General features: G+C 45.1%; 1 protein-coding gene across 1 annotated transcript in view; it reads right to left on the minus strand.

Annotated features, from left to right (window-relative positions):
* The window catches only part of LOC138491567 (allantoinase, mitochondrial-like), a 2,117,278-nt gene that overhangs the window by 224,877 nt on the left and 1,871,800 nt on the right, over positions 1–20,601 (minus strand). The window contains exon 9 of the mRNA XM_069618137.1: positions 18,738–18,876. Coding sequence (XP_069474238.1) covers positions 18,738–18,876 — 139 coding nt within the window. The remainder of the gene's footprint in view (positions 1–18,737; positions 18,877–20,601) is intronic.

The raw sequence follows: 20,601 nt of genomic DNA on the forward strand, positions 1-20,601 counted from the left end.
CTGGGAAGAAACCAGCCGCGGAGTTTTCCGGTTACAAGGTACTACCCTTTTCTTCGCGGTAGTGGTAAACCGTGGTATTCCGGTTGCCGGGGTACTTGGCACGGGCAAGGCGGCCACAAGATGGTCCAGGAAGGTGAAAAGATGGGCAAACTGGTTATCCCCACCAGTCAAAGGAAGAAGACTCTCCGGGTTGGAGATCTCTGTCATCGGGAAAAGTGGTGAGATGATTCAGCAGGGCTCCACCGGTGGTGTCATCATTGCAGGTCGGCTCGGCTTCTCCCTCCTCGGATTCTTTAGGTCCTGTGGCGACTTCTGAAGTTCCAGTCCCCAAAGCCCTGCTTTTATACAGAAAACCCCCATTCATTCAGCCTAGCTATCACTCAAAAATGCTAAGTGGTGAGCCGGGCGGCTCACCACTTGGGACAATCACACAAGAGTGCGACTTGAGTTGCCGAGGCAACTCAGTCTAGGGTGCCTAAACCCCCTCCCATACCCCCTGTGGTAACCAGACAGAGTGGCACCACTTTTGGAGGCTTCTGTGGAGAAGCCCGCCAAAAAGTGGAACAAAGGGCTCGACTTGGGTTGGAGTCACAGAAGCGAACACAAACGCCATTTTGGAACCAAGTTTCGGCAAAAAATACCAACCGGTGAATTTATATTAATTTAATAAACCCGTGGTATGTTCGAGGCTATTTTAAAAAATGGTAGCCTCGAACAATGGGAAAATCCCATAGGATTATATTCGCGGTCGAATATAAAAAGTAGTATCCACTGCCACCAGCCAAAACTCGGCCGGGGGGACTGGACAGTGCCCCCTCGAACAACAGACCCTGGGGCAATTGAATTGCCCCGACCGATACGTCCACAATATGATGGTTTGTACTGGTTCTGTTCACAATTTGAGACTAGTAACGCCAATGGTGGCTTTACATGCCCTGGCAGACAGTAGTCAGTCCCAGGGTATGGAGTCTATGTTTGGGGGTCGCTAGGACACCCCTGGGTAACTGCACGGAGGGTGCTGTGTAACCCACATACCAAAAACACATGAAGCCCTTTTGGGTAAAGGACCCCATAGCCCATAGAACACATACAAAGTCAAAGTAACACCTCAAATCATGTCTAAGAGTGGGAGAAAAAGAGTCTCACTCTTAGCAGGAGAAAAAAATAAACCCCAAAAATCCAGCAAAGCTGCTGGGGGACTCACTAGGTTTTGGAAATTAGCCTTTACAGAGAAATCTCCCTAACATATTCTATCTGAGTGACTTCTGTAATTACATCCGACGTGGCAAAGACATAGTCCAGTCTTATGTGTAATTGCTGAGGGGCGGAGTAATGCGAATATTGTCTTTCTTGGGGGTATTTTGTTCTCCACACATCTGCCAGGCCAAAGTCATCTTGCAGTGTCTGTAATGCTTTAGCTGCTGGGGCGGGCCTATCAATCTTGCTTTCTGATCTATCCATCTTGGGGTTCAATACACAGTTAAAATCCCCTCCCCAGATCACTGCACTCCCCACAAACACGCTAAGGTTGGTGCACAGAGTCCTGAAATATGCTGCTGTGTTTTGGTTGGGGGCATATGTATTTACAATGCTTATCTCCTTGTTCTCCACCAGCCCCTTCAATATGACCATCCTCCACTCCGTCTCAACCACTTCCCGTAATAGCTGAAACGGGACGTGCGGTGCTACCCAAATAAGTACTTCTCTAGCATAAGCAGAGTATGGCGAGCCCACCACAACCCCTTTCCATTTCTTTACAACCAACTCCATCTTTTCCCGTGTCAAATGCATCTCCTACAGTAGTGCAATATCTATTTTTTGCCTTCGCAGATACAGCATGACCTTATTCCTTTTCAGATAGCTATTAAGTCTCCTGACATTCCACGTGATTATTTTAAGATCGCCCATGGCTCCTTAAAGATCTTCTCCTTTACCTCCAGCCGATCCCTCCCGCCCCCGTAATACAGATTCAACCATTTAAATCTTCTATGTAGGCTCATGTTCAAACTTTTCAAACTTAAACTCCCCTAAACTATATACACAAACAACGCTCCCGCCTCCCTCCCCCCACCTCCCAACCCTGACCCAACAACACCCTCCCCAACTGTTGCACAGCTCCATCCCTGGATCTCAGGCACCCCCACATCTAGCCCTGTCTAGCGAGTCTATACCACGGCTCAGTAGGGTGAAGTCGCCCTAATGGCCACTTAACTACAAATTCCTAGGGGTAGGTTGCATCGTCCCTTTGCTCCTATTTCCCACTTTACTACGCGTTATATTAGTGCTATTCAGCTGCATCATGCAATTCATTTACTATATTCCAGTCCAGCCGTAGCATAAGGTCCAAAGGCTGCAAAATGTCAATCGAATCTCCCATGTTCCCATGATAGGGCCTCCCGCTTATCCCTTCAATGTCCATGACACAAACTTCTCACTTGTCCTGCTCCTGACTATCTCGTTCAGCCTCCTGTTCCGGGTAGCCCTGCAGATCCAGCTACGACGCCGCCTCCTCCGGGATGTCAAAAAACAGCACTCTGCTCTTGTGCAACACCTTTAGTTTCGCCGGGAATAGAAGCATGTATTTGATGCCTGCCATGCGCAGCCTCCTCTTGATGGCCACATAACTATACCGCTGCCTCTGTACCAGCATTGTGTAATCCGGGTATGCCTTGATATTGGTGGCTTCTCTCTCTATTGTTCCGCCCTTTCGAAAATACTCCAGTATCTTCTCCCTGTCTTTATACTTCAGAATCCTCATGATTATCGGCCTCGGCGGGGCCCCAGGTCATGGTTTTCTCACCAGTGCTCGATGCACACGCTCAACAGTGAACCCCTGCGAGAGTTTGTCTGCTCCTATCTCCTGGAGGATCATGTTCTCTATATAGTTCGTGGGGTCCTGGCCCTCTTCTCCTTCGGGTAGGCCAACCACCCGTATGTTGTTCCTTCTCGCCCTTCCCTCCGCTTCTTCCACTCGACTCTCAAGGTTAGCGACCTGCTGTTTTAACACGTGGACCTCTTTGGCGTTGTTCGTGCTGACATCCGTATTAACCTTCACTGCGCTTTCCAGACCGCTCGTTCTCTCTGCCAGCGCTCTAACATCTTGTCGCAACAGGGTGACTTCAATTCCCACAGCGTCAATTTTGTTCTCCAGGGCTGTCCGCAGATCTGCCAAAGCTGCGCCCCCTTTGGTGCTCAATTCTGTTATGGCTGCTAGGACCTGACTGTTATCCCCTTCTGAGGCGCCAACTGCAGGGGCCGCATCCGTGCTTTGTGTCACAATTGTAGGGGTCCGTTGTGCTTTCGCAAAGACCTCCATTGTGGATTGTTTGGACTTGGCTCTCAATCCTTTCACCGACATTGCGCAAACCTCTTATGTGTCTGGTTTCTATTATTGTGTCTTTATATCAATCCCAGGTCCTCCAGGCGCTGGGGTATCGGCCTCAGCAGGCTGCGTTATGGTGCGGCGCATGAAATTGGATGTCAAATGGATTGTATCTACCACGTTACACTCCTGCGTGCAATTCTCCATGCGCCATCAGCCTGTGTCTAAGGGTCGCTCAGTCCGCACAGCCGTCTCTGCAACAGTGTTTCAGGCCCTCAGTCTAGTGCCACGCACCCGCCTCAAAGGGGAGGTTTCGCTTGGGCTCCTGTGTCTGGACCGGACCACCCCTGTGTTCTGCGTCACAATACTACAGCGATCATTCAGGCTCCTCCGGTTTCCACCTCTAAACCCGGTTCAGCTGCACGTTTACCAACACCCAGTGTTTTTCTACTCCCCTTCTTTACATTGGCCTGCCTGGGCATATGTGGATTTTTGCAAAGTTCGGGTATGTGCTTGTTATGGTATGTCACAAGCACACACGCATCAGCCGCTAATTTATTTCCATTACTCCCTCTTTATCATGTCAGGGGATATGGAGGCACTCCACCACCTGGATTCCCCCGAGTCCACCATCCATCCACAGGGTCATTTGTATGTGGTTGTAAAACGCTAGTATTGTATTGTAGGACTCCCCTTGGTTGTGGTCTCAGAGTGCCCCACACGGCTCTCTGCTGTATCCATACGCATCCGCCAGCCAGCTACTGACTGTCTCCCATGGAAGCGGTATGCTGATCTTGGCTTCGCAGCCTTAAACAGTGTGCTGGGGATCTCGCGTTTGGTGCTCACAGCCCGCAGCACCTGCCTCGGGAGCTCACGCCCACAGGCTCTCACTGGATATATGTTGCAGCGGCAGCTTGCTGGTTTGCAGGAGCAGCCACTGTCCTCTGCCTTCGACTTCGTGCACAGGAGACGCACCTCCTCTATTCCATTTTCGTGCTGTGTCACTGTACAGGCAATGGGCACACGTGCTCAATGCGCACCTCCCGTGTGTCCCAGTCCACGGCTATGCCGGCAGAGGACACGCGCTGTTGACGGCCACCAGCAGCAAATAAAAGTCAATTGTGCTTCTGCTGTTACTGTAGCCTTTTGACGGAGATGGCACGCGCCCCTCAGGATCCCTTTGTCCTCAGCTACCGCCGCCATTTTGGTGTTTCTCTCGCGGCTGATCTTATGAATAGAATGTATCCGTTCAGCTGTTCCTCAGCATCGGGCGTGCTGCCAGCTCTTTCATGCTCTGCCCGATGCCTTCCCACGCATCTCCATATATTTTATAGTCATGTACAGATAAATCAGTCAGCATTTGCAGTCAGATCTGGTCGCCGGATCATGGAGCACACGGGGTTTGCAGCCTATTCCATGGCTGTTCAAGCCACGCCCCCCCTCTGCAGGACACACACTTGATGTCTTGATCTCCCCTGGCCTCCCCCTCTCTATTCCTCTGACCACTCCTCTCTCCTGGAGTGACCACTGTCTCCTCTCCTCCCATCTCTCACTCTCTTCTCCCCAAGCCAACCACACCCCAACACTGCCACTTACTTTCTCGGACATCCGACCAATGAAGCGTGTGTCAGCTGAGGCTTTCGCTGCCACCTTCTCTCCCCCTACTCTTCCTCTGGCTGACTCACACCCCGAAACAACCCTGTCCCTTCTATACTCCTCTATCTCTGATACTCTTGATGCTCTTGCCCCTGTCATGAGGATCCGCTTGAAGTCCAAAGCCAAGTGCAATTCCTGGTATGACTCCGACCTAGCTACACTTAAATGTAAGCTCTGGTTCTCTGGTTCTCTCTGGGTTGGACTATTGTAACAGCCTCTTTCTAAATCTACCTGCCTCTACTCTCCGCCCTCTACAACCTATCCAGAACAGGACTGTGAGACTTGTCCTTGGCCTCAAGCCCAGGGATCGTATATCTCCAGCTCTGAAATCTCTCATTGGCTCCCAGTGGATGCAAAGATTAAATTCAAAACCCTCTGCATTGTCCAGAAGGCTTTCTGGGGCCTGGGTCCAAAATACCTTCAGCTATCCCTCCGCAAATACCTCCACTGTCAAGCTCTTCACTCCTCTACCTCCAACTCCCTCCGGGTCAATCGTTTTTCAAGGAAACGAGCTGGGGGTAGATCTCTATCTTCGGCGGGGCCTCCCTCTGGAACAGCCTCCCTGCCACTCTAAAACTTGAGGAGAACCATCTCCAGTTTCGGAAGCACCTCAAAACCTTCCTCTTTGCTTCTGCCTTCGGTCCTCTTCTCCCCTGCTGATCTGCTCTCTCTTGGCATTGTGCCCCTGGCCACCCTCTATCCCCTGGGCCCAGGTACCTGCTCACCCTGCCACCTTCCTGCACTGCCTCCTGGCCACCCCTTGCACTGGGGACTGTATCTGTACCCATACAGCCCCCCTTTGTTTTCCTTCTTTTTCTGCCCTTATTCAGACTTACCCAGTCTGCTGCCTTAAACACAGCACTTGCCACTTGCTGGCTGCACTACCACAGTTTGCCTCCATTTTCTATTTATTTTAATTTTTTATTTATTTGCGCTCCTCGGCTCCGCACTTTCCACTCTCCCCCTTCCATGCACTTTTTCCCTTTTCCCTTTCCCTTTCCCATGCACTTGGGCATTCTCAATGTCACTGGACCTAGTAAGATCATTTTTATGTTGTGCTGTGTTCTCCCCTGTTCCCCTCCCTTGCCTAGTCACGCTCTGAAACACTTGTGTACGAGCACGATGCAAATAAAATATCATATTATATCATAATGTAGGTGGCAGAGTCAGGTGACACATTTGTTGGATACCCTGCCCGATTGCCACCCAATTGTGATGGATCAGAGGGTCTTCTCTGCCTCTTATTTGGCTTATTAGAGGGAGGAGTGTTTTTAGGCCCCTCCATTTCTAAGTCCAGAATGGTGGTATTCTTCACCTCGGCCACCTTGGCAGCAGCAGGGGTGTTGGATGGTTTGGGATTTTTGGGATTGTTTTTGTTTTCAACAGGCGTTTGGACCTCATAGATCTAGGTAGCCTGTTCTATTTCCCAATGCAGGTTCCTTTGCTCATTGAAGTCCCTAACCAGTTGGGTCATGATATACTTAGGGAGGGCATGAAAATATGTATTAACAAACTCCTTACTATTGATGTGCACCCGTCTAAAGGTCTGGGCAAATGCCCGCTTTAGTTCTTGCATGAACTCTTTAGGCGCCTGATCCTCTCCACACTGAAGGTTGTAGGTCACCTTGCAAGCCTTCTGAGGGTTTCTGTGCACAGAGAAGTGTTTCAAGATGGCTGCCTTGTAGGTAGACCATCTTGAATGATCTTTATTCTCCAGCCTAGCAAAGAAGCTGGAGTATTCCGGGGAGAATGTCCACATGACAAACTCCATGTAATTGTGAACATTTTTTATGCCAAATTATGTCATCATCTGGTCATACAGCTCCAGATACTCCCACACTGAGTATTTTGCATTTTTGTGGTATGGAGTAATGAAGCTTCTGATGGCTTTTATTTGCCGAATTGGGTCTTTTACAAGAGTTCTCTTTTGTTTGGAAGCCTTCTTTTTCCGCTGCACTTGAGTCCATTCGCCCTCGGACACAGAGCTACTACTATTTGTGGTCCACTCCCTGATTCTCTAAGACTGGGAATCCCTCCCAGAATGATAGAGTCTGGTCTCTTCTCCCCTGTGGTAATGTGTGCTCACTGGGTCACTTCCTTGGGCTCCCCCTTTCGCACAGGGGAGTACTCATCTTGCTCCTTTCTTCTGCGGTGTGGTGGAGAACTCTCCCCACCTCCCTGAATGAGTGAAGGTTTTCAAAATGCTCTTTTGAAACAAACATGTACTCTGATTCTTCTCTATCTGCAAAAGGGATCAGATGGTCCCTTTGTAACCTGTGTTTCTGCCAGTCTAGCTCCCTGATCTTCTCATCATAGGAGCCCTCCTGGTCAGATGTGTTTGCTAAGATATCTTTAAACCTAAATACAGATGAATGTCCGTCAATATCTGACAGGGACTGGCCTTCCGGCTCAGTGGGACTAGGCCTGATTGAGTCCAGCCGCCTCATGGTTCCCTGTTCTTGTGAACTGGTAGGCATGAAGTTAGCAGCACCCTGTGGATATAATGTGGTGAGTTGGCTTGACTTGAGGCCCCTGGCAAAGAGGACATCCCACTGTGGTCAGGGGTTGCCCTTCCATACCCTAAGTGTTTGGAGTATTTCAAGGCCTGATTTTATCTAGCCATTTCCTTCTTTAATCTCTCTGATTTATCTTTCTCAACCCCTATCTCTTGGTGGTGTATAGAGGCCTGAGCTTTGATCTCTGCTACCAGGGCCTGAGTAGCTTCTATGACCTTGCTTTGTGCCACTACTTGGCCATGGAGTCCCCTGTTCTCCTCGCAAAGGGCTTCAAGTTCCATCTGTGCAGCCTGTACCCTCTAGGTATACTCATACCTCTTCTTTTGCAGGAGACTAATCTCCTTACTTTGTGCACTTTTGGTCTGTGTTGTCTGCTCTAGATCCAAATCTACTTGTCTCACATGTCCCATTCATTTTTCATTTTCTACTTTTATGTCAGTTCCTGAAAACATGACTCACTTTTCTCTAGGTCTGTCTTTAACTGGCACACTTCCTGACACACAGTACTTTTTTCCTCACTCAATTTGCTATTCTTTTCGCTGAGGTGATCTCTGTGTCATTTCATAGGGCTCAAATCCAGGCGCTCCTGGTTGAATTCCACCTGGGAATGGACCTCCCTTATGATCAGCTGGCTATTCTTCTCTTTCAATTGCTTGATATGATTTTGAAATGCACAGATGTCCTCTAAGCAGGCTCTATTTTGTACCACTTGTTGACTCAATTTTAGTTGACTCTCTCTCAGGTTCTTAACACCTTCTTGACATTCCTCTCTTAGTACAGAGAATTGGGACTCTCTCTAAATTAGTTTTCTGCTGTACCACCAACTCATCCTTTAGCTGCTGAATCATGTTTTCTCATTTTAATTGAGCATTTTGACACATTTGCATATTCTCTTCTACTTGCCTTACCTCTCTCTGTGTTAGATCTAAAAGCTCTGATTGATTTTCCACAGAGGCTACACTCTCCTGGTATCTTTCTTCCATGATCATGATATGGAAGTACATATATGCGGTGAGCTGAGCCATTTTAATTTTCTCATCTCTGGTGGTCTGCGTCATATAAAAATCTGCCGGGGCTTGATATAACAGGCCAATATCCTGCCACACATCCATATTTATATAGGTAAAGTTTTGCATCATTCTAGATTGCCATGCTTCATGTTCCTATTCTATTTATTCACCCTTAATGAACAGTGTGGATAGAAGGTGCTCCCTAGCCATGTTAATTTCTACAGTGCTCATTATGAAATGTGTTCTGCACCTAATGGGTTCTCTATGCAAGGGCAAAATCTCAACCGGCTTTGGCTTGATTTCCTCACTTAAATAAATTCTTACACACTCTTAATTTTGTACCTATACACCTCCCTGGAACTAAGAAGTCAAGTGCTAGCAGCACTTTAACAAAACAAAGATGACATTTGCTCCACCTTAATGCGATTGCATCAACATGAATAGACTGTCACAAGTGTACTTGTCATGGGTCAGGAATAGAAAGCTAAAATCCTGGCAACCAAGCCCCCACTTTGTAATGGTTTATTGAGAAGGCACCATCAACACGGGGAGTCCCTTCCCTCCCCACTCAAGTGGTTGTTCAACAAACAGTTTAACAGATTATTTTTTTTAGCCCTATCTCAGACACATATCATGCCCCTTGGATCCCTTGCCCCTGAGCTAACAATGAGCCAAGAACCAGGCCGATGTATTGAAAAAAGATTAGTATTTATTTAAATTAAAAATAATAGAAATTAGCATGAAAATGTCAAAAACACAACTTTATCAGTGGCACACAAAATTAACTTCTCTCAGCACAAATAAATCAGAAAAGTGAGTTAAAAAGAACACAGACACAATTCTTTCTGTAAATTTCACTTCACAAAATAATAACCCTGATCAATAAAGAAGGCTCTTATGTAATGTTGTGCGATTTTGATTTTCCTGCAGGCTTAAAGGCTAGCAGTAGGATTTCAAGATTGGTAAAAATACTTATGGCAATTATAATTTTGCCCACAATTTTGGTTTAAAATAAACACAGGGAGATTTCTCACTTTGTTTTGCAGACCTCCCCCTTGTTTTGGTCTAGGTTGGGAAGTCAGACAGAAAAATTGAAATGCTTTGGGGATTTTTGGATTTCAGACCCCCCTTACTGAAAGACCTGTGTTGGGAAACCTGGATAAAAAGGGTTGGACAGATTTAAGAACAACGACACCCCTCTTCCTTAAAGAAGTCGGGTCAGCTGGACCACAAGGATTACCTATTTAAATTATAGGCTATAGTTTGCAGCGCACATTGGGGAGTGAACTTTGTTAATTTCGGATTTTAACAAAATTCAACCCGTAGTGTTCGGCCAAATGGGGAATTAATTAAATTGATATGTTGATATGTTTGGTCATATAGACTAAGGATCTAAACAGTTTTGCCCCCCACCCACTATAAAGGGAAAGGATTCAAGGCAAGCATACTCCCCCCACCTTTTGGTTTTCCAGGGCTTAGTTCTACTTACATAGCTACCCTCTTTTTAAGGTTCGGGAACGCCAGCTGCATCTCAGGTCACTGTGGAAAAATAGGACAGGGGTTTGGTCACTCCACTCTCAAAGATGGCCTCCCACTCTCCACCTCTCCACCACACGACCCAGTCAGCTTTGAGACCTTCCTAGAAATAGACAGCTCCACTCAGATGCACTCTCAGCAATCTCCTCTGGTGTCTCCTTACAGCTGTCAGATGGTAAGTTTCAGCAGCCTTCCTGTCTTTCTCCTTTTTCTGTCTCCCCAGTTTTTGTGTATGTCCCCTGTCCTAGCGCAGTCCCCCTTATAGCAGAAATGACATCACCAATTTTACAATCTTGGGCAATTACCCTGCAATGATCCTTGCCACTAGGATTGGACAGTTACCCTCTTTGATTGGTTTAGGGGTTTGGAGCAACATCTGTCTATTTCCATTTGTCATCATCCTTTGATCTTCTTTCAACATTTTGGCCAAAACTAGTTATGTATCAGAACTTCATCATTGTACTAGCAACTGCCATATTCAACATAGTTTCTGTTTTAGCTGATCATGGAGAATTAGATAAGCCGACCCCCAAATCAGTACGATGTAGCATGGCCATGTGGCACATTATGTCGTTTCTATAAAATCCACAACAGTTATGAAGATCTAAGTTATTAAGCATATCCCGAATTTCATTTTCCACCTTTTCACCAACTCTCATATTTGGAACATGTTCAGATCAACCAGAAACCTAGTCTAACTGGCCATTACAGTTCCTAGAGTCACAGACAGATGCATTTTATATCCCCAAATTCGCCTGGAAACTACATAAAAAATGGTATAAAAATGAAATCAATCCACAATATGGTTGCTGCGAAAAATTGCCTAAATGATAATAGTCTTTTACATTAATTGGGAATGTTCCTGTTCAGCAAATGGGAGGTCTGCCTCCTCCAGCACAGCCATCTGTCTCCCTGGGCCAGCCTGTGACCAGAGGTTTTTTATGAGTTTCTTTGACGTTTGTAGTGTGCTCTTTGAAGTGGGTGCCCTCAGTCTTCATACCTTTTAGGTATGCTCCAGCCAAGGATGGCTTTCCCTTGAAGCCCCTTCTTCCAGAGCCAGAAGGTCTGGCAGACAATGGGCTTTCAATATCTTCAGCACAAAATTCTATTGCGGGGGGTCATTAGATGGGAGATGTGACACCCAGGGCTGGAAGTGGGGTTCTCCTTTGTGAAGTTTTTCCCTCAGCTAGAAACAGGTTTTTCCTGAAGACTAAATGCCTCTTCAAATGCCACTGGAGTTTTGTGGGTGAAACATAATATACATTGCTTTTGTCAACCTACACATCATGTTTTATTTCACTGACATTTTTTCTGTGAGCAGTGATACTTTTTCCCATTTTGGCTTTTTAGAGCCGTTTTTACTTGCAAACTCATGTGCAGGCCGTTTTTGCTTTCAATGTTTAAAAATCATGTTTTCCATGTCACAGAGATCTTTGATTTCTCCTTCTTTTGTAAATGAAACTGCTCCTGGTCTATTGATAATGACAGGTAGGCCCCTTTCCACATGGCTCTTTAACTTTATGTGAAAAACAAAAGTAAAAGCCAGGCTGTTTTTGGTGCAGTGTTTAAATGCCTGCCATTCATGTGAAAAACAAATGCAAAAGCCAGGCCTTTTTTGTTGCCATGTTTCAATGCCTGCCATTCATATGAAAGGTACTTCTGTTTGGGGCCTTTAAATGCACCCACAGTAGGCCTGAGTGGGGATGATGGACACAGGTATCAATTCTGGGAAGATCAACACCACTCCCCCCTCCTAACTCCTTGGGCCTGGGCAGAGAGAGGATCTTGTATACTTCATGGAGTAATGTGTCAAAGCTTGTGACACAGCTGTCCTTGAACCATGTTTCCATGATGGCAAGCACATCTAGATCCATGCATTCAAGGAGATTACAGATGTCAGACGAGTGTTTGAAAGCAGAGCGAGAGTTAAGCGTGGCAATATGAAGCAGCTTGCCATCTTTTGAAAGTCTTCTGTGCGGAGTGCAGGGGACGGTGCTCCCCCTGAGGTTGGCAAGAGAGCCAGAGGGATAGTGGAGAATGGAGGAGGAACCAAGTGCAACAAGGTGGCCGGGACAGTGAGGCAAGGCAAGGGAGTATGTACAGAGGAGGGGGAAGGTTCAGCAAGAAAGGGTACCTGTGCAGAGGAGGAGGAAGGCACAGTAGGCAAGGAAACCTGTGCAGAGAAGTAGGAAGGCACAGCAGGCAAGGGAGCCTGAGCAGAGGAGGAGGCAGGCACAGCAGGCAAGGGCAAGGGAACCAGTCCAGTAGGAAAGGTAAGGTTTGAGAGGTGAGGTAGGAGCCTGTCAAAGAGAAGAAGGTTGGGTTGAGAACCCTGAACCATGATGGTTCGGTTCCATGTCATTTCATCATGGGATGTTTTTTCGCTGGGTTTTTACAGCAGATTTTTTAATGAAAAAAAGTAATCGAATTGTATTTATTTTATTTCCCCCCCCCAAGCTGCCGATCCCCTTTACTTTTTTTGATATTCTCGAACACCCACACCCTATTTATATATTTTTCTAACCCCTCTAAAAATTTTATGAGTATTTTTCGAAAAAGAATCTGTGGTAAAAACCCCCGTAAGAAAGGCGACCATGTACTGGGACCATTGGTCAGGTGAGGTAACGCCAAAGAGGATGTCTGTGAGAGTCTCTCTGGCCAAATCCGTCAAATATGTGTCTGCAATAGAAAGGCCTGGGTTGGAGCCAAGTATGTCGTTCTTAACTTTCTTCCGGACGGATTTAGTGATACGAGTGGGATAGGAAATAGAGAAGCAGTTAGAGAAGATAGGAAAGATATATAGCGACATGGCTCGCGGCAGTGGTGAGGAGGACACTTACCAGACTGATGTATTGAGGCACATAGACTGGGTGAGGGGCGGCGGTGTGGGGTAAAAACATAGGGGGGTACAGAGGGTAAGAGGGGAGGGTGGAAGCACAGCTTAAAATGGTTTTCACACAAACAGGCACTTTCAAGGCAGGAAGGAGGCACAGTTAAAAACGATGTTCTGGCAAACAGGAAGCATTCAATGCAGGAGGGGGCACAGGCTATATCGATTTTCTAGCAAACAGGAACCTTTCAATGCAGAAAGGGGTTATAGGCTAAAAACGATTTTCTAGCAAACAAGAAACGTTCAATGCAGCAAGGGGGCACATGCTAAAAACGATTTTCTGAAAGACAGTAAACTTTCAATGCAGGAAGGAGGCACAGGCCAAATAATGTATCTATATGCATAGTTAAGAATACCGATAGAAATGTTGTAACCGACCTAGCGCCACTGTGACACAGGTTCACACCTCACCCGTTTCTAACTAATCTTGAGATGGAAGGGCGCCATCTCACATGAACCGAGTCATCGGCAGCAAAGTCCCCTATATTGTTCAATGATCAGCGCTGTGATCTACATTTTCTAGTGCTCTAGCTTCCCTGTTCTTACCTTCTATTAAACTTTTCCGGACAAATGTGAAAACTCATTTGTTTCAATAATGTTTTTTATAGCAATGCTTTAAGGGGACGAAGAAACAGAACATCTGCGCCTAGAAGCAGGTTTCCTGCTTGGTTCCGGAAGGATGTGCGCGCTGAAGGTTCTAAATCATCATCATCATCATCAGAAGCACTTTATTTAGCCTGGAGTGGTGTTAGAGAAAGATGGTATACTGGTCCACAAACTATTGAGAAACTAAGGGGAGAATTATGGGACAGTCCTCAGAGGCAGAATAATAGAGGGGGAGTATTGGAGAATGCCCAAAAGAGTGATTTGTGAATTGCAAACTGATTTTACAAAGACTGGGTTATAGCAGTGGTGCATTTTCCACAATCATACTTGACACTGTATGCGCTTCACACAATGCTATCTTAATTTCCGTATTTAATAATAATAATCAAATAGGCTCTGCATTTATTGAGAAGCACTTTAAAGATAAGGGTGGACTAAAGGGATTGGAGAGGCATGTTAGGCAGTTCTTCAGCATGGCTGACCCAAAAGAATGTGATGTTTGATGTTCTCTCTACTAGCCCCTTTCCATCATTGCTCAAGGGAAATTATATATAGCTCCATATTACAATTTCCCAACAAATATTGGAGAACACCCCAAAACCTGAATTGTTAGAAGAGTGCTGCATGCAGCTTGGATACGCCAGGACATGTGTGTGTGCTGTAATGCTGCTCTCCAAGCTGCGCCTGATCTATGGCAGAGATAGTTTTGCTCTACTGACCATGCTGTATATTTTTCAAAGTATGAGGGCACCCTGCTCTGCTGCCCATGCTTCATGTCCACTTGTTTACGTTATGAAGCCCTGTACTGCTGTATTGTTCATTCTGTACTTGCAAGCTGTTTGAAAGTATGTATAACAGAAGGTTACATGGTTGCTGCCTCTACTCTAAATGGTACCATGGTAATGGTTGCTCTGGGAATAGTTATCATACCTGGGAGCATCAGAGCTAACAACAGAAGACCACACTGTTTCTAGCTGTAAAAGGTGAATAGCTTCACTAACGAATAACTTAAAATACTCTGCAGATGCTTGCCCCAATTTTCCAGTCACATACTGAGCACTAACATACTCCGCCAGACTCAATATCAGAACTTGTATTGTCTGGAAGTGGCCTTGTGGTGATATCTGTGCCTGGTGTCAATTGCTTCGTATCCTGCCAGATATGATCAGTGTTTTTAATTCTGATGAGTTATTTAAAAAACTACCTGAATGCAAAGCTGAGGGTTCCAGTGGACCCACCATACTTACCTCTGCAATTGACCACTTATCGAACGGCTCCTTTACGAATGGCAAGCAATGTTTCGACTTAAAAGATAGGTGGTATCTAGTAAAATTAGGAACACTCAGACCTCCCCTTTCACTCTGTAGCTGCAGTTTGCAATGCTTAAGCATTGGTGGTCTGCGCTCCCATAAACATCATACTGTCCAATTCTTTCGCTATTGATTTGCATGGTGGAAGTGGGATCATACTTATAATGTAATTGATTCTTGGCGCCACTGTCATTTTTAGTGCGTTCACTCTGCCCGCTAAAGATAGCTTAAGGACATCCCAACACAGCCTATCCGCCGACAAAATTTCCACTGCCACTTTCAAATTAACATTCATCATAACATTCATTTTGCTTGTCAACCAGATGCCGAATATTTCATTGTCGAGGCACACCATTTGAAGCCAAGGCCAGTTAGATCACTGCTGTTGCAAAATCGTGAACATGATAGGGTCTCCGACTTGAGCCAGTTGATTAAATAATTAAGAGACCCTACCAAAGTCCTCAATTTGGTCCATCAATGCCGGAATAGACACTGTCAAGTCTTGCAAAACTAGGAGGAGGTCATCTGCATATAACCATAGCTTCTGCAACACTCCATAGAAGTTGACTCCAGATATTCTCTCCTCTGATCTGATGGCAGCAGTCAGGGGTTCCAATGATAGGACAAAAAGCATTGGTGACAGGATACAACCCTGGGGGTTCCCCTATTTAAGTAAAATTCCGAGGAGACAGTACCATTAGTCAATATTTCAGCCATTGGGCCTTTGTACAACATCTTTAGCCAACTCATATATTCTGCTCCAAAATTCACCACAAGCAAAGGATGGAGGGAAAGTTCCATTCTGACAGATTTTTTTGTGGTCATGCTGGAGAGACATAGCAGTGTCAATGAACATGGACACAGATGAGATGGGTTCTGCAACAAGATGGCTGAATCCTTTGATAAAACTAATCAACAAATTATTAATTTGGCCAAATTGATGTTTGGGGGGAGTGAAGAAGATTTCTGACCTTTTTGGGGTAGGGTCTTGGCTCTTGTTCCAAAAGCTGAAGGTTAAAAATAGCCTTTAGGGCTGCACATATGGAGAATATCGAGCCCTAGAGACAACAGTACCAGTGATGGTCCTCCCAAAACCTGACTTAGTTGATTCAATTGTCCATTTGGGAGGCCAGAATCACACGGCATCAGCAATGTATAAAAGGATGAGTACTGGTTGAGTGGGGAACCTTCTAGAAACCTGGTCAGATTGTCTTCAGGAAGAGATGACATGCACTTTGTAGAAATGTTCCCTGTATGTCAATTAATGTCAGAGAGAGGGCCCATCAAGTGAAGTTTCTGAATAGTTTTCTGGACTCCTGAAAAGATATGCAAGCAAGGCCATGGCCAGTCAGATGCATGTTGGTGATGTGGCCATTCGAAAGGAACACTTGAACAAATATTATGGGAATGCTACAGAGTCAGATAATTTTGGGCTGATATAACAAGTATAATTAATACAGTCCTTGGAAGGGACAGAGAATACGACATTAGAACTCTGATTTTGGGTGATGACTTGGATCTAGATGATATGTATTATCATCAAATAACATCGATCTTCAGGGCTTCCTTGATGGCAAAAAGGATTATTCTACGAAATTGCAAATCAGCAGTTGTTCCAACTAGAAATATGGGTTTGTGGGAAATGTACTCACTTTACAACATTGAGAGGGTGGATATGAGAATGCAGAAAAGATCAAGACCTTTGAAGGCATTTGGTGTAAATTCCTTGAAGCAGAATTGGAGTGATCTCCTGTTTGGTGAAGCACGGATGGAAGAACCTAAAGACAAGTTTTTTGTTTTTTGGGGGGTATTTTTTTCATCTCTTTTTCTCTTGAATATATTGCTTAATTGATATGGGGTTGGGGGATGTTGATTCATTTGTCAAAATGTTTTGTGTTGAACCTAATTGAATTTTACGATAAGACCAACACATTTTTTTTAAACTGCCTGAATGTGAGAGACGTTGCATGTAAGAGTCTGAATTCATTTGATAGTGTTTAACACGATAATTAAAAACAAGAGGTATGTGTATATATTTCACATGGTTCCTGCAACCTGGCCAAGCATGTGAAGTGGTGGAACGCATTTGGAGGAGGCTGGTCAAGGTAAAGCTGGGGTTGTGTCAAAATGAACTTTTGCCTAGGGCAGGAAAAATGCTTGAACCAGCCTTGGTCTTGCGCTACCAGGGCTTGTCAGTAAAGCAGTGTATTGTACCCCCACCCTAAGTAACTAGAATATGGGCTGCTGGAGGAAAGGAAGAGGGAAAACGTGAGAGGAAGGGAGAAGGAGGAGCAGAATAGAAGGCCCAGAGATTAACCCTGAAGCCATTATGAGGGGGTGTGGGATAGGATCTGCCACAATGAAAGCATGGCTAGTCACTCGCAGAGGATCAGAAGGAATGCTGATCAGAACGAGTGTACAAAACTCGGTAATAGGAGGAGATTCATGTGGGGACCAATGCATTCCCTGTGCTATATGAGTCTGAACCTGGTGTTACTTGGCAGTCCCTTGGCACGAGAGGTTGAAGCTGGGAAAATAGGGCAACTCCCGGGCTAGATTGGCTGCATCAGAGAATATAAACGGTGAACCTGGGTATAGAAGGTCTCTAAAGGAAAGTGGGGCAGCCTTTGGCTAGATGACATTGGACCTGAGCATAGTGAGGATCCGTTGGAATTTGAGGAAGTCCTTTGGTATTACATCTGAATTTGGGCATATGAAGCAGTTTTTAAGGACAGAAGCAGTCCCTGGGCACATGTAAACGAATATGGGCATTTGAGGCACTCCCTTCTCGAATGGCGCAGACGCTGGGCATATGACGCCAATCACAGGCATATGATGCTGTGCATGGTTATCCAAAGCTGAGTAGGAGTATGCACCTGATTGTTTCTGTGCATGGGTATGCAAAGCTAAATCAGAGGATATTAAGCTGTTCTAGGAAAATAACGTTGTACATGGGCAAATGAAATTATGCATTAGATAGAAAAACGACTTTACTTTCAAAACAATGCAAGGTGATATTTGAGAACACGAACTTACACCATGGGACGAAATGGCTGCATTTTCAAAACAATATTTGAGTAATATATCGATTTGGGTATATTTGTAGGCTTATTTCCTTTGCGTTAGTTGAGATTTTCTTTCTGTGACGGTGGATATTTATTGACTCATATCGAGAGCCATTTCATGATCTGTCCTTGTTTCTTAATTGATTTTACAGACAATATATATACAACTCTGCTGTGTGGGGTCTGGCGCTTTAGGTGCAGTGCGGAATGTCTGAGATGTATAATCTCCATACCCTGAGCTGTAGTTATGTTGTCAGAATCTGTAAGATCTGCCTAACTCAAGGAAAAGGTCTGCTGCCCAGTCCTGAAATTGAGAACTTTTAACACCTGTATTTCCCCATCTTCCCAATCCAAGCACATTCTGAGCTTGTCATACACTGATAATGTACCCGACAGAGATCGAATGGCAAAATAAAATTGAAAGGTTGAAGTAAAAAGATATAATTCAGAAAGAACGACAAGCCAGACCAAATGCATAAGAACGTTATTTCAACTGACTCTTAGACCCATGGAATTCTAAGTCCTAATTGCGCAGTTAGGGTTAAATCCTTTTTAGGCCATAATTGTTATCTCCTTACCTCAAAACACCCCAGTGGAGGATCAGACTTGGTAGTCACTGAAGTGATGGATTATTTTCCGTGCATTCCCCATCAGCACAAACAGTAATACCTAGGGTAATTCTGGGCAGGCATTTATGTTACACGACTTGGAAAATTCATTAGCCATCACTGTTCGCGTTCAGCTTCTCACTCACAGTAAAAAGATATTATGTACACAGCAGCCGGCCTTCCCATGTTGATAACTCACTGATAGTGATGTTTCTTACCAAACTGCAGAGAGGATATCCCTCCCCATGCCTTGAGAAAGTCTCCATCTCCTTGGAGTTTAAGATCCGGGGTGCAAGGCGAATGGTCTGAAACAACCATATCTATGTGTCCATCGTGTAGGGCTGCCCACAGCTCCTCCTGTAGGCAAGAGAACAAGGGGTTAATAGGTATCAGAAAGTGATGGGAGCAGGTACTGCATGTGGCAGAAACGGTAATTAGCAGGAAGCAATCAACAATATGCTTCTGGCCCCCATGAACAAGAGAATTCACCATGGTCTGAGGGACTTCGAATACTAATAAAGCTGGCCACACATGCTGTACGACTACAGAGATAAAAAGGCAGATGCACGAATAACTGCCCCCCCTAAAGTACAGTAATGCAGGCACACCACGTTGAAGGGCCAGTGGAGGAGGTATAGCATGCTCAGAACTCAAACATAATGGGAAGCAACAAGAGGACACAGTAGAAACCCAAACTTACTGGAGAGCAACGGGGTAAACCCTTAATGATTTTCTGGTGTAGCTATAAATGATGTTGGTAAAAATAGAGCAAGGGCACAGGTTGTCATCCATGAACATATCACAGTAACAGATGCTAGGTCTTGACATGGTGATCCTTCATGCCATCATGGATGAATGACATCTATAAAAAAAAAAAACCTAGAGGAAGCCAGTACAATTTGTCCTATAATCTTTCTCTTGCTCAAATAAATGACTGTTCTCTGAATTTGCACCATATGGGCGCTTCCTATCACTGTTCCAATGACGCTTGGAATTACAATGCCAACTATTTCTAACAACCTGAACCAGATTTATCATTCCATGTGAAGTTCAGTCGGACACCACATGAACTTCCAAATAAGCCAGCACAGATTCAATATCGCAAAGTGAAAGTTACATTCCACTGTGGCATTCCACTTTATTGCTGGTGCACTGGACCACAGCACACTGTGAATATCCAAATGTTGATCAATGAAGTTCTGTGGATCATGCAAATCTGTGGCCGGGTTGCAATGCTCAACCCATTACTTAATGGGTCTTGGGAAAGAACTGCTTGCCACATATCAAAGAAAGCCATTTGCCACATTTGCATGAATACATTGCGCCATGCCCAAATATCTTCCCACCTACATTCATGCCTGTCTCAAACAATCCCCCAACAATGATCCAAATAGAATAATATGTTGTACCCAGTCCATTCCTTTGTGATACCACGTTGATGAAAGCAGAATGCTGGTGATGATTAGGAAATGGAATCGAACATTCATACTAAAAACTACCAATATCCAATGATCCACAATGACAAACAAATCGGGCATGCAAGGACTGAGGAAATGGGACGCTAGAGCACAGCTGGGAAAATAAAACACAAGAAAAGCCACATATTCCCGAAGGCCCCAGATACAGCTACACTCCCACCCTTTTACAGCCGACTCTGAATGCCCACAGCATCCTTGCTTGCACACACCAGTGCTGCAACCAGCAATGACCCAAATAACATTGTGCACATTATGACCTAAAACCTCAAAGAGAGTTTACTTGGATTCATGAACTAACGTCTTTGTTGCTTGCAAAAGACTGGATGGGCCACGGGGTGTTATATCGTAATGTTGTGGTATATCTTGCACAGCATTGCAATATGGGACAGTGCGCCCATGCCACCCAGGTCGATAAAGGTAAGCATGGTATGGGTGATGGCCACGTGCCAAACATTTTAGCAGTAATGCACGATGATAAAGAATGTATTGCAACAAGGGGCAACATCATAAGTAAAGTATGTTTATGAATGTATTTTTCTAAAAAAATAACACACAAAATGGATATCTTGCAAAATTGTATTTCCCTGCCCACCCGCAAAATTCG

This window comes from Ambystoma mexicanum, chromosome 10 (genome assembly GCF_040938575.1).
Source record: "Ambystoma mexicanum isolate Mex_15411 chromosome 10, UKY_AmexF1_1, whole genome shotgun sequence".
Classification (NCBI taxonomy): Eukaryota; Metazoa; Chordata; class Amphibia; order Caudata; family Ambystomatidae; genus Ambystoma; species Ambystoma mexicanum.